At 38.0% G+C, this 13,283-nt stretch overlaps 1 protein-coding gene across 1 annotated transcript in view; it reads left to right on the plus strand.

Annotated features, from left to right (window-relative positions):
* plppr1 (phospholipid phosphatase related 1) overlaps nt 1-13,283 on the plus strand; it is a 73,478-nt gene that overhangs the window by 20,353 nt on the left and 39,842 nt on the right. The window contains 1 exon segment of the mRNA XM_020931622.2: nt 3,995-4,183. Coding sequence (XP_020787281.1) covers nt 3,995-4,183 — 189 coding nt within the window.

Consider the following 13,283-nt stretch of genomic DNA (forward strand, 5'->3'; position numbering starts at 1 on the left):
TAAACAACAGAAAAGAACAAGTTTACCAAACTCTCCATCTCACTCCAAATCACTAAATCCATTGAGTTCTTCATCCTCGGTGTCACTTCTATGCAACTCTGTGACCTCCGGAGGTAAACAGAGCACCACTTCCTCTTCTGCGTAGCTGTCGTCAGACTCAGCATCTTTCTGAATCCCAACAGGATGGTTTTGGTTGTCACTGAAGTCCAATCTTTGTCGATCCGTTCAATGACTTCCAGGAAAGTTACATGGCGCACCTGCCCGGTTGCCGTAAAGCTATGTTCTCCATCCCCGCTTTCTGCCAGTGCCTTACAAGTTTTTTGCTCACTCCCAACTTTCTTTCTGCTGCTCAATTACTGTTTTCAGCTGAATATTTCATTACTTGCAGGACAGCAGATTTTTCTGCAGAAAACATGCGCAGTAGTGTGCGAAGTGACAGTGGTACAGGAGTAATAGTAGTAACAGATACTGACACACAAGCCTAGAGCGCCCTCTCTTGGCTGTAAGTGTGAAAATTTTAATATATAAGTTGCACCAGAGTATAAGGTCTCAGGACCACACAAACCATGAAAAAAGTGTGACTTATAGTCCGAAAAATACAGTATGTGCTTTTCTGTTTAGATTAATTTATGGTATCTTAGTTGATTAAAAAAAAAAAAAAAAAGTTAAGTCTTACAGTTATTATTTATTGGGATTAAAAAATCTTCAGAAAGGAGAAGCCTTATGAATCTTAACTTTAATTTCCCTTTTGACATTTGCACTTTGTGTTGTAGTTTTTGATTAATGCCGTGCTACCCTCCCCTGTAGTAAATTAATGAATGTAAGTCGCTACAGCCCTACAGTCTACTTTAATTGCATTTTTTTGTAGAATGCGGAGTCATAATATCTTACCCATGACTGTGCTCTATTGTTAACACCTTACATTGTTGTGAAGCTTTATCAAACCATACCTGGAATTGCTTTTTACTTTGTTTTTATGTTGTTATTATGACTCCTTTGTGTTTTTAAAATTCATACATTCTCACCAGCATTGCTCAGATCTTGTCAATGTTCAAATCACCATTACATTTTGACTGTTTTGTTTTAGTTTCACACAAACCCTTTCACATTTCAGTTTCCCAGCAGATGCAGTACTTGCACCATCTGTTGGTGTGTTTTATACCAACTATCACCATTGTTATTTGGTACCTAGTTTGAATTATAAACCCGAGTACATGACCTGATTACAATGTAGATTTTAGGATTTACATTGTCTCTTTGTATCTAAAAATAGCTATTAGCAACTAGATCAACCACCGTGGAAAAATAATATTTAAGGGTTACTTTCTCATTATAATTTCGAGGCCTCGCTGAGTTGCTGGACCGTGTCCAGCTTCTTCATTGAGCTCAAAGTACAAGTCCCAATTAAAACTACAACCCAACTCATTTGTCCATTAGTTTATTATGTCTTAGATCATGTTAATTATTGGGACAAAGCGTGACAGTCATTTTAGCAGCCCTGCTTTTCACATGGCAGAACACACAAAGTTAATTAAAGCCAATAATTACATCACATTTTGTCTTTATTCAAGCTTCCTCAGAGCAGCTATGTGAGGCTCTCCAATGTAAGGCAGTGACACAGTGACATCTTGTGAATGAAAAAGGTACTGCTTGAGAGAGAGAGAGGGAGAGAAAGAGAGAGAGAGAGATAGAGAGACAGAGAGAAAATCATTGTAGTACAAACATAGGAACGAAACCGAGATAATTAGATGAATTTGAGGACCATCCTAATAAATCAGTTCTACATTCTACCTTAGAAAATACCACACATGAACCAACTAATTATTGAGGAAGGGCATCTGGCATAGATATGTTTCAAATTAAAGATAACCATTAACCATTATTTATCCCATGCAAAGTTCAAGAACAAGAGAATAAGAACATGCAATCAAAATCAGGATTAAGATAAATTATTCTATAAAGATTTAAAATAGACATGAAAAAAGTGTGTGTTGCAATAAAACAAATACGTAACCATGCTGCTTGAGGCTGTCCTGAATGTGTGTACACTTACAACAGATCTTTCATCAAAAACATAGTATTACACATTTCAGTTTTACACATTGTGAGTCATCTTCTCTCTGCACATGGCATGTTTTGGAATCTATGTGCAAAAATGATTTGATTGCCAAATTATTTCAGTTACCACTAAGTTGCTGTACAAGTATAAAATAGAACAAACACGACACAACTCATGCTATCTAATATGAGTTTTAGTGTGATATGTCCAGCAATATAATATTTGGGAGTTAGCTGTACCAAGATGATTCTCTACAACCAGTGTTTTTCAAAACTTCTAATAAACCTAATAAAAACACCAATAAAAACATTTTATATTATGTGATGGACAATGTCCATACTAATGTCTGGTTCTTTAAATTCACTTTATTTATTTATTTTTTTTTATGTTTATTTTTTGATGCACAAAATTGCTCAGGTAAATTGTTCCATTAAAAGCTTGTTTGAATCCATTAACTCACACCCGAGTAGTATCTAGTATTTAGTTAATTATATTGTTTATTCATTAGACCAGGGGTCATCAGCCTTTTTCCTCAGGTGAGCTACCTTTACAAAATGAAAATTCCAGAGAGCTACTAATTGTAGTGGTTGCAAGAAATAAAGTACACACAAGAGGCATGGTAAAACTTGATGGGGTACAGTTAGATAAAACATAAACATAAACCATTATTTATTTATGAGTGCACAAAGTCAGGCACCAAAATGATTTACAACAATAATAGGCATTTAATCCAAGTTGAGTTATTCACGACAATACGTGTAATTCAAAAATCCCTTGGCAAGCTACTTGGAAGGGGGTGGAGAGCTACAGGTTGGAGACCCCTGAATTAGACTGTAGCTCTCTACATGTGAGTTTATCAAAGTAAATTTGTCATTTTTTCAAGTTATTCCAGTTACAGTCAGCCACATATTTTATGACCTGTCCACAACATCACAGTATCTTAGCCTGAGTTTTAGCCAAACTTTATTGATTCACAAGGGAAATTATTTGGGCACAGTAGCTCACACATCACAATATAATACAACAAGAAAGAGCAACAATAGATATGGTCATACTAAATTCAAAATAAGTAGCAAAAATAGCAAGAGACTGGTGTCAAGTAAAGCATTATTATACAAATTTATATGTACAAGTACAAGTATGTACAAGTAGGGGAGGGAAGTCTGGGTCTCCCTGCTCAGACTGCTGCCTCCATGACCCAGCCCTGGATAAAGTGGAAGAAAATAGATGGATATGTACAAGTAAATATAAAATATAGTAATACAAAAAATATCTCTGCTGTATGCAAGAGGTGCGGAAGAAGAAACTGTGCAAAAATGAAATAGTGATTGACATGACATAGGATTATCTAGTTCTAGTACATTAGGGCGAGTTGTTGTATAGTTGTATGGAGTATGGTATGAATACAGTCCAATGGCAATACCTTTATCTTACAATACCTTATTTAACCTTCATTTCCTACACTCAGTAAACGCAGCACCTGCATAAAACACAATTTACTCTCCATTCAACAACCCACGTCATCAGCATCCTCTTATACTTAAGCAGACTCTCTTCTCAGCAGTCAGCCTGAGCCAGCAGCCCCACTGGCACGCGCTCTGCCGAATGACTCAAGGACTGCAAAATCACATTAACCAGGATGGCGTTGTGATGTTTAGTGTTCCCCATTCATTATCAGTGACTAAAATACCCATATACCATACAAAAGCAGCTTCACCGCCTGCAGCAAGCTCTGACGAGAAAGGAGGCCAGAGACAAAAGCTGTGCGCTAGGGAGGAGGGAGAGAGCGACAAATACAGAACCCATAGACAGATTTAAGATGCAGTTTTGCGCGTTAAGATAGAAGACTACGCTTGACTCAGGGTCTTATAGCATTAGAAGATACTAGTAGCGAACTGACTTGACTTTGTGTTTTGAATGATGTTTTTCTTTCAGCTGGTGATCATGTCCGGGACGGTTTTGCTGGCGTACTACTTGGAGTGCACGGACCTCTTCAGCGTACATGTTCAGGGCTTCTTTTGTAATGATGCAGAACTGATGAAGCCCTATCCAGGCAGAGAGGAGGCGAGCTTCATCCCTCCACTCATCCTCTACTGTGTGGTGGCAGCGGCGCCCACGGCAGTTGTGAGTACAAAATACTTCAAGTACTTTAACATTAGGGGTAGAATGTAACAAAGTAAAAGAAAGTAAAAATAGTGAAGTAGATTTGGATAGTTTTTTATAAGAGTATACTTTTTACTTTTACTTCCCTACATTTGAGAACAAGTATCTGTGCTTCCTGCTCCACTACATTTTTGAACAGGACTGAAAAGTATTTTTATTATAGTTTGAGACCTGCAGAAAAGGCGGAGGAGTTTATTTTTAACACATTTATAGTTTGAGTTGCAAAAATATACATAAAAGAACTGGTAGGAGGAAAAAACAAACAAACAAAAAAAAAAACAAAACACAATTGATTCATTTGTTTGTAAAATTGAAGTTTTATGTTATATTATTTTACCTAGGATCTACAGTTATAATATTAACTATAACTCAGCTATAACTAGTATAACTCAAACACAAGCATGCCACCAGATCAAGTTACGAGCCTACTTACAGAAAAATTGCCTGTTTCAAAATGTACTTCTTACTAATAATAAAAGGCAAGATGGCTATGTTTAATGCTATGCTGTGGAACATCACAGGCAAAGCAACAACCATGGACCAGAAAAGTTACATAGGACACCTTTAAATTGCTATTCATGTAAATCTTCCCAAGTCCCCAAGTCCTCAAAATAAATAAGGACTGAAGTAGATGAAAACTGAAGCTAAAAGTAAGCTCCGAACTACTTCTTGCTACCACTACTGCAGTTAAAGTAAGTGCACAGCCGAAGTATGTAAAAATGTGCTCATCCAACTACTGATCTATAAATAAAAGTGGGACATGAACAGATGAAGTATTCAAGCTATTAGGATATCAGGCTTTTAAATGGCTTGTAGGTAAACGGGGTAGCACACAAGGATGCCTAGAAAAGCTCTTTAAAACCACAGACATATGTCAGTGCATGTCAGTGCTCAAAGGTCCTATAATACACAAACTGGCTGATCTTTTAGGCACGCTAGAAAGTTTTTACCTCATCAAAACATACCCAGACTTGTGTTTTGTTTTGTTCACACATATTTGAGTAATCCTATCAGTCTGTTTACATCTGCAAAGCTCAAAATGCTCTGTTCCACTTTGTGATGTGTTTAAAAATCCCTCAGTCGTCCAGGTAGAATGCATGGCAAAAGGAGAAAATCTATTTGTCAATGGCACAAAAGTTTATTTGGTTGAATATGTTTCACAGCTTGGATGAGCTTGGATAAAGCCACCTTGTGATGTCATAAAGCGGTAGTTAACAATTAACAGATTGGCAGTTATTGGGCTTGAATTATCCAAATGATTCTACTGAAGGAGTATGGAGTATGGAATAAAAACACAACAGAGCACCTCTCAGCCTAAATATTTAGGATTTGTGTGTTAAACGTGTGTGAATGAAATAAAATACAACTCCAGGTATGCTCTGATGAAGAAACAATATTATGGCATAGATCAGAAAGTGTGTACTTCAGGCCCTTTAACTACAGCACCTGTCTGTGTATTCTTAACTAGTCAATGCACCAGTTTTAATAAAAAAAAAAAAAAAAGGTTTGATAGGATATAGTATTTATAGTGTTTCTACTTCTTAGTAAGTAAATTAGTGTTGTTGTTTTTTTTAAATAATACACTAAACACTGATTTAAAATAAGATTAGATTAAAAAAAAAAATAAATCCATTATATATTGTGTGTCAGTGAGTTTATATTGATTCATTTTGCACTATTAATGCTCCGTACTGTCCTAATGTAATATGAGTAATGCATAATATATGCTTCTGTCACAATGAACTATTAACAGTGTTCTCAAACAGAGTGCACTGAAAATCATTTGAATAAATTACTGATTTATTAATAGCATATGCTCTCCATATCAGTCAGAAGACACATTAATGTTCATACAGCTTATATTAAATTCATAGGAGGTGAAGAAATTACTTAATTACATGTTTTTTGTTTTACCTTTATACTCAAACAGCTACCAGATTTAAGCAGCATATTAATCCTGCATAAGAAAGATGTTAATAAGGTAATTCTAAGATTTCTAATTTGTTAGATTTGTCATCCCTTTATGAGACCCTTTACTTGCAGTTTCACTCACAGCCACCAGATGTCACTCTTGCTCCATGCGTTTACTCAGATACACCATGCACCATATGTTAGCGCACTCCTGGGTCAATTCATAATTAAAGCGTGTCAAATCGTATAGGCAGAATCTCCTGCAGCTTGTTTCCTGGCCTGTTTAATATGAGTTAATATTGACGCAGTTATGTGCATCTATCTTCTCCTGTAGCATACAGATGTGGTCGTATGTTGAAGGTGAAGCAGACTGTTGGCAGGCGCAGACAGGGCACACATGAGCTGCATGACGATGGCATGTCACTGGTTCAACACACATGAGGAATGCCTGAAGAGGTTTTACACACATGTGCCATAGAGCTCAGAACTTTAAGGAAGAGCTCAGTAATTCTCACCAAAGTAAAATTTTTGTCAAATCTGATAAGAAATATGCAGTAGGGTTTTTGTACATGATGATTTAATTAAACATGACTAAAATAGATACAGAAACAGTATTGTAAAATTGAAAATTACATTATTCTGTATGAAATTATAAATGCAATCTGTAGATGGTAAAGGTGCCCATAATGCATAGGACTAATACATCAGGTCACTTGCTCACCAAAATCTTATTATGATCTAGTTTCTGGACATTTAGCATTATTTAAATGACATGTAAACCACACAATCTAATGTGAGTAATCAGAGAGACAACCATAGAGATGTCAGATGTCATATTAATAATGTTATAACTCAAAAAATCAGATAATAATCAGATTTAGAGTGTGCATGCAGAGTCGGACCAGGAACAAAATTTGTCCCTAGCATTTTTCTTCTGGACCGGCCCACCATTCAGTCCCATAGCTCCATATTATGTACACTATGCACAGCACGTAGTGCACCGTCATGGGCTGGGTAGGGGCAAAGGCTTAGAATTGTGCATTCTAAGCTTTTCTTTACAAACAAACAAAAATCACATTAACTAATAAAAACACTAAGTTTTAATAAATTATATTGTTTACATACAAAACGGAAAAAAGAACAATATAAAAATGAAAGCAACATATCAAAGTCTTGAATCCGGATCACCCACATTGGAGACCAAAGGCTTAGCACAATGAGCTAAAGTTCCTCAGCTGCCACTTCTGACCGCGTGTCTTGTACCACATGCGGTGGCAAACACACCTTGTGAACAGAGTGTGTAGAAGCCGTGAGGGGCTCTCGAGGGGAGGGGTGTGTAAGATGCACCTTTGCAAATATTACTCCCAGTATATTTGCCAGTGGACCATAGACTCACAGTATAAAATAGACGGATTATTTGTCTGGCAACACATGTGCGCACCAACTGATGCAGGAAGAGCCGCGACTCATCTGCCATTGTCTGCTGAACATGCACAAACGTCCAATAACCAACTTTTTTATTAAAGAAAAAAATACATATTTTGACTGTTTTAGTTGAAATTGAAGACTGAGGATGGGCGACCGGCCCACACCGGCCCAAATGTGGACCGGCCCACTGGGCATTAGCCCGATTGTACAGATTGCCAGTCTGAGCCTGTGTACATGTAACCGCAGCCAATTGTTTCTGAAAACGGTTTTTTTAAATTAATGTCTACATCAAGTTTGAACTTTAAGTATTATGACAACAATTACATAATTCCACAGTGCGATTTACACATACCCCTTACTGTCATTACTGTCATTCATGTACTCATCAAGGTTAACTTAACTGAACCTTGGATGCCTTTTCAAAATGCATAGAAAGTAAGTTCTTTTTTTTTCTTTCTTTCTTTTCTTTTCTTTTTCTGCTTGTTACGTATCCTTCAACCATTGCCACAGAGTTGCAGAACAGAAATGCCACAGGGCAACAGTGTAGTGCTCAAGGACCCTTCTACACATTTTCATATCTGTTGTCTATATTAGCAAGTCTATTTAGCATATTTTAGGTTGTAGATGTTTATAGTACACACTAGACATTTTATCAAATATTTTAGATTCGTAATTAAGTTTTTACAATTTCAGTCAAACGAAAATCTTTGCGGTGTTAAGGATGTGTCCTGCAACATATCAACCCAGTAAGACCACTTGATTGCGTCAGTGAGCTCCTGCCTAATTAAGTTACCTTAGTTAGTTCATTTGCATTGCTTATTAAGATGTATGCTGACGTCTGGATTGAATTAACTTATCTATTGGCGTGCTGGTTGATCAACGAACCAGGAGCCGTGCTAAATTAAATCAGTGTATGTTATATGCATCACAGCTGAACCTCCTACGTCACATATGGACTGTCAAGGTTTGGACTTGTTTAAAGCAGACCTATTATAATTAGATTTTAACCATATTCCCCGATCATTAACTCTCATCAACTTTTGAGGGGTTCATTGCATTACCTTTCTTGCCTTGCATTTGAGGTGCCATTGCTCAAAAAACAAAAAAAACAAAAAAAAAATCCTCTCTTCACCTACCTACCCTACTGCAGTTTGAACCAGATCACTATTGTAACTTAAAATAAAAATTAACAAAGTGTTAAAAAACATTCTACATGTGTTATAGATTAGAAGTACGTACCAGAAAAAAAATACATCTCTTAAAGCTAACCTGTTAGGCAAAATGTACTTTTCAGAGCTCCAGTCATGTTATATTTGTTTCCCCTCACCATTTACTCACCTCTTGCTGAATTTTTAGTGATTCGTGGATGTTTGAACAATCTTTCATGCGTGTTTGTATATTTTCAAGATGCCATATTGCCAATCAAGTCTCATTTTCACCCCCAGCGGTACACGCCCACTGTTCTGTACTTACGTCATTCTCTAATTTTATTTCCTTAATCTGTGATACACGAAGGATCCAGCAGCGTTGTGTAGGCATTTTGGTACAAATGAAAAAAAAATCCACTGCTGCTGCTGACATCTGTTGTCAGGTCTTCTTTAAATGTGCATTTTGTAACTTTTCTGATGGGACTCGTGGGTTCATCAAATGCTTTTCTCCATGGAAATGTTATTACCTTGTTTAGAATCTGTCACAGTATGGTATTAAACCTTTCTGCCTTTATGGAGGCCAAAACAGATCTGTGGGGAGACGACTCCGCTCAGTCAATGCCTGTTTTTCTCTGTATTTTTGAGCTATTAAACCACCTGTAACTGAATAAATGTAATGTAGAGCTGTTTAATGCCATACTGTGGAACATTCCAGGCAGAGCAATGCCATATCCATAGAAACAAGCAGGTTAGAGGTCTGCGCGGGACAGAATTTTCAGTCCTGCTCCCGCCCGCACCCGCATTGTGCAGTCCCACTCCAGCCCATGCCAGCAAATAATTGTAATTTTTAGTCCATCTCCCGCGATATTTTGTCCCGCTCCCTCCCGCAAATCCCGCAGGATGGGGACGTTTGCTTTCTTAAGCTCTATCAAACACGGAGAAGCGGAAAGGAATTGTCTAAAATGTGCGCAAGATTAGACCACGCCCGCAAGTTTAGGCTGCTTAAAATGTTTTTATTAATGCCAAATAAAATATCTGGCACAAATGATGCATGATAAGTACACATTAACCATTTGTATATTTGACTTTACACTCATATTTAGTTTGCGGGACTGCGATTTATCATCTCGCCTGCTCCTGCAATGTCCAGTCCCTCTCCGCCCGCAGTGAGCTTTCAAAATGTGTCCTGCACCGCACTGTTTTGCATTGGGTCCCGCGGGTTGTGCAGGGCTCTAAAGCAGGTGATGGAGCCCCAACCAAAAACGTTACACAGGCCACCTCTGATAATAATGCATTTGATTTACAGAGTGCTTTTGGGGACTCTCAGACATAATCACTCCACACATGATGGTTGTAAGCTGTACTATGGCCACAGCTGCCCTGGGGTAGATCGATGAAAGCACGGCTGCCAATCTGCCCCATCCTCCCCTCCCACCAAGACCAGCACTCACATACATACCACATTCATACACAATCTCACCATAAGCATCATAAGCATTTTCTGTATACTTCATTTGAATATTTATGATCTTAGTCACACTTGCTTCATAGACCTATACCATAGAGCTCCATATTTATTACAAGGCTTATTCCATCTCCCGCTCTCCCAGCTTTCAATGGACATTCTTATTAGCACTTCAAGAGCTACTTCATCAAGACAGTGATTGCTAGAAGTGGCTGGCGGCTAGGCGGGGATCATCTATTTATTTGTAATGGGACACTTCTTCCTCATTGCTAGCCTGTACGCCTCCTCACTTGGGTTTTTATTGTCTTCGCTCTCCAAACATTCAGCATTGTAAAAGTAAAAGTTATTGGCCGTTTTATTGAGGGGATAAAACGCAGTGCAAGTTTGTGTTGTTTCCCGGGAGATAATTGTCAGACAGTTTGCACGAAGGACGCTAACAGCAAAACAATGTAGTTAATTAAAAAGTTGGTTGCGATGATTAAAGGAACTGTACTGACTGTGTAGCCTGCACTCTTTTTTTTTTTTTTTTTTTTAAAAGGTGCTACAATCACATTCACAACTGAACCTAGGGTGCCTTAATCTGCATATAACGGACACAACTTTGTCTTTCTCATTCATACAGTAGTTTAAGGCCTCATATGAACGTTCAGAACCTCCAGAATTCCCTCTGAATCATGATAGGCTAGAGGTGCTGGCGTTTAGGCAGTGACTATTCAGATCAGAGAAAATCCTGTTTTAACTAATAGGATTTCTCCATTGGAACTTTGCCTGACCAGCCAACCGACCTTCTACATTCTGTTGGAATTCAGACGGGACTGGAACTGGATCACAGAGTGTGAAAAAATTCCAAACGTCCAAACTTGAGACGACCCAACCACAGATGCTTATTTGTAGCACATACGGAAAACATCTCCACACCAAAATTCTCGTAACATTCAGAACAAACTATAAAACTTCTTTTGCTTGAGATATGTAATAGTTTGGAAGCCCTTTTCACTTTGTAGTAACCATCTGACCTTGCAGCGTTAGAATTTGTTCGCTCGACAGTAGGCAGGTACTTTTTTAAATTTAGCCAATCGCTGCTATTTGGGGTGTGACATATGTAATCTGGTATATTAAGCTTTTCCCAAGTCCCATAGGAAGAAGGGCAATAATGTCTTTCCCCTTGATAAAATTCACCGAACATTCTCTTTGTTCTGGCTTTAAATCCTTGATGTCAGGAATCGTTGCCAACACAGAATGTATGGCTCTTCGCTGCTTGGCTGGTGCCCGAACTTACACTTCCGGGGTTCTGGCGAACCGTCTAGTGTATTCCGATTCCTGACCTAGTTGCTGGAGAGAAATGAAACTGAGTGGCGCCAGCCTAATAGTTTGGTGCTTTGACTGTTGATTCTGAAAAAAAAATCCATGCTGTTTCTCCTTTATGTTGTTGGTTTCTCAGTTTTTATGTATAAGCAGCATGTGTGTCTCTGATTGGCTAATCCACCTGTCAGTCATGCCCTCTGAAATCAGGGAGACGGGATACAGCTCCAGATTTTCTTTATAAAATTTCTTCAAAGCATGTGGTTCTGGCCAGGTAAATTGGAACTGGCATCCCAAATGAGAAACTCGCGAGGCTCTTTCTGCTTTTTGATTGGATCATTGACCTAAACACCAAATTATAACATAAACAACTCGGCCATCATGTCCAGTGTTTTTTGCAATGAAGAATAAATCAGCGTTACAATTGTTATCAGTAAAAACTATATTTGATGTCAACCTGTCTACCTTGTATTGTCATCACAGTTAGGTCATGTTTATGGTATTTCAAATCAAAATCTTACGCACAGTTCCAGCTGATGCGGTGATGTTGAGTATATCTGATGTTTGGACACATTGCTCTGCACTTACAATTAAATATAAAATGGCAGAGTTGCTTGTGTAAACTCAAGTGCACTCATCAACATGTTTTGCCAGGTTGCACAGCTGCTTTAGATGTAAAATTTAGGTGAGCATCCAAGTGCCTGTTAATTCACTGGGTTAGGAGGGGTCTAGGCAAAGGTGTTCTGGTTTTCCAAATCCATTTACTATGTTGTTTGCCTGTTACATTTTTGATTCTATGGGAGCCCCAGATAATTTTCTCATTGCATTTGACACACCGTTCAGTAATGCTGGGGCAGTATCAGGGTCAGTGGGGGACAGGCCAATCATAACAAATTTTGAAGTACAATATATAGGCTCTAGTCACGCTTACGTCCCAAACCAGGAAGACGTTTGGAAACACGTGACGAAAACTTCCAGTGTAGCTACCGACACTGGGCTCGCTGACCGACTGTGATAAAACCCATTGCAGTAAATGTCATCAGCGGTAAAATGAAGGCTGCATACGTATGTGCTGTTTGGAATAATCTTGAATTTGGCGCCCTCATCTCTTCTAATTGCATGTACCCAATGTGAGTTATGTGTCAGTGGAAAATTGATGAAAACAGGTATGGTTGTAAATGTTGATTAGCTAAACATTAACGGAATGCGACAATGACATATGCATGACGAAAACTGAGACACTTTCTCTTTTTTCGTAGATTTTGTCAGACTTACTATCTCGAACAGAGCCTGCTGGAAGTTGTCATTGTGTGTTTCCAAACGTCTTCCTGGTTTGTGATTTAAGCATGAATAGAGCCTGTTGCTGAAGTAAATACACACAATAAATGATAATATTCAAACTAATTTATGCTACTGACACAATAACTAAGATTTAAACCCCCCAAAAAACTATTCTAAACGTACAATATTGTTTAAAAAAATAGCCTGCAACAAATGATGAAGCTATTCATTCGACCTTCTGTGGCTCAAATCTTATCACATAGCCAAGAAATAATCACAAATTTAGCAGAATTTAGCAAAGAAAATGTACACACAATAAATACTGACCTCAAAAATATATTGTTCCAACTTCATATATTGAAGTTGATATAGTAATTATTGTGACAGGCCAAGTGGGAGATCTCTGTATCTTGAGGTAGCTTCACTTCACGTCTGGAAATGACAAAATTGCAACACATTTGAAGTATTCATAGTTATAATTATAAGCACTCAGTCTGACATGTGCCTAGGCTTGGATCTAGTTTCA

Source organism: Boleophthalmus pectinirostris, unplaced genomic scaffold (assembly GCF_026225935.1).
Source record: "Boleophthalmus pectinirostris isolate CB_2022bp ecotype Guang Dong unplaced genomic scaffold, ASM2622593v1 HiC_scaffold_18, whole genome shotgun sequence".
In the NCBI taxonomy this organism is placed as follows: Eukaryota; Metazoa; Chordata; class Actinopteri; order Gobiiformes; family Gobiidae; genus Boleophthalmus; species Boleophthalmus pectinirostris.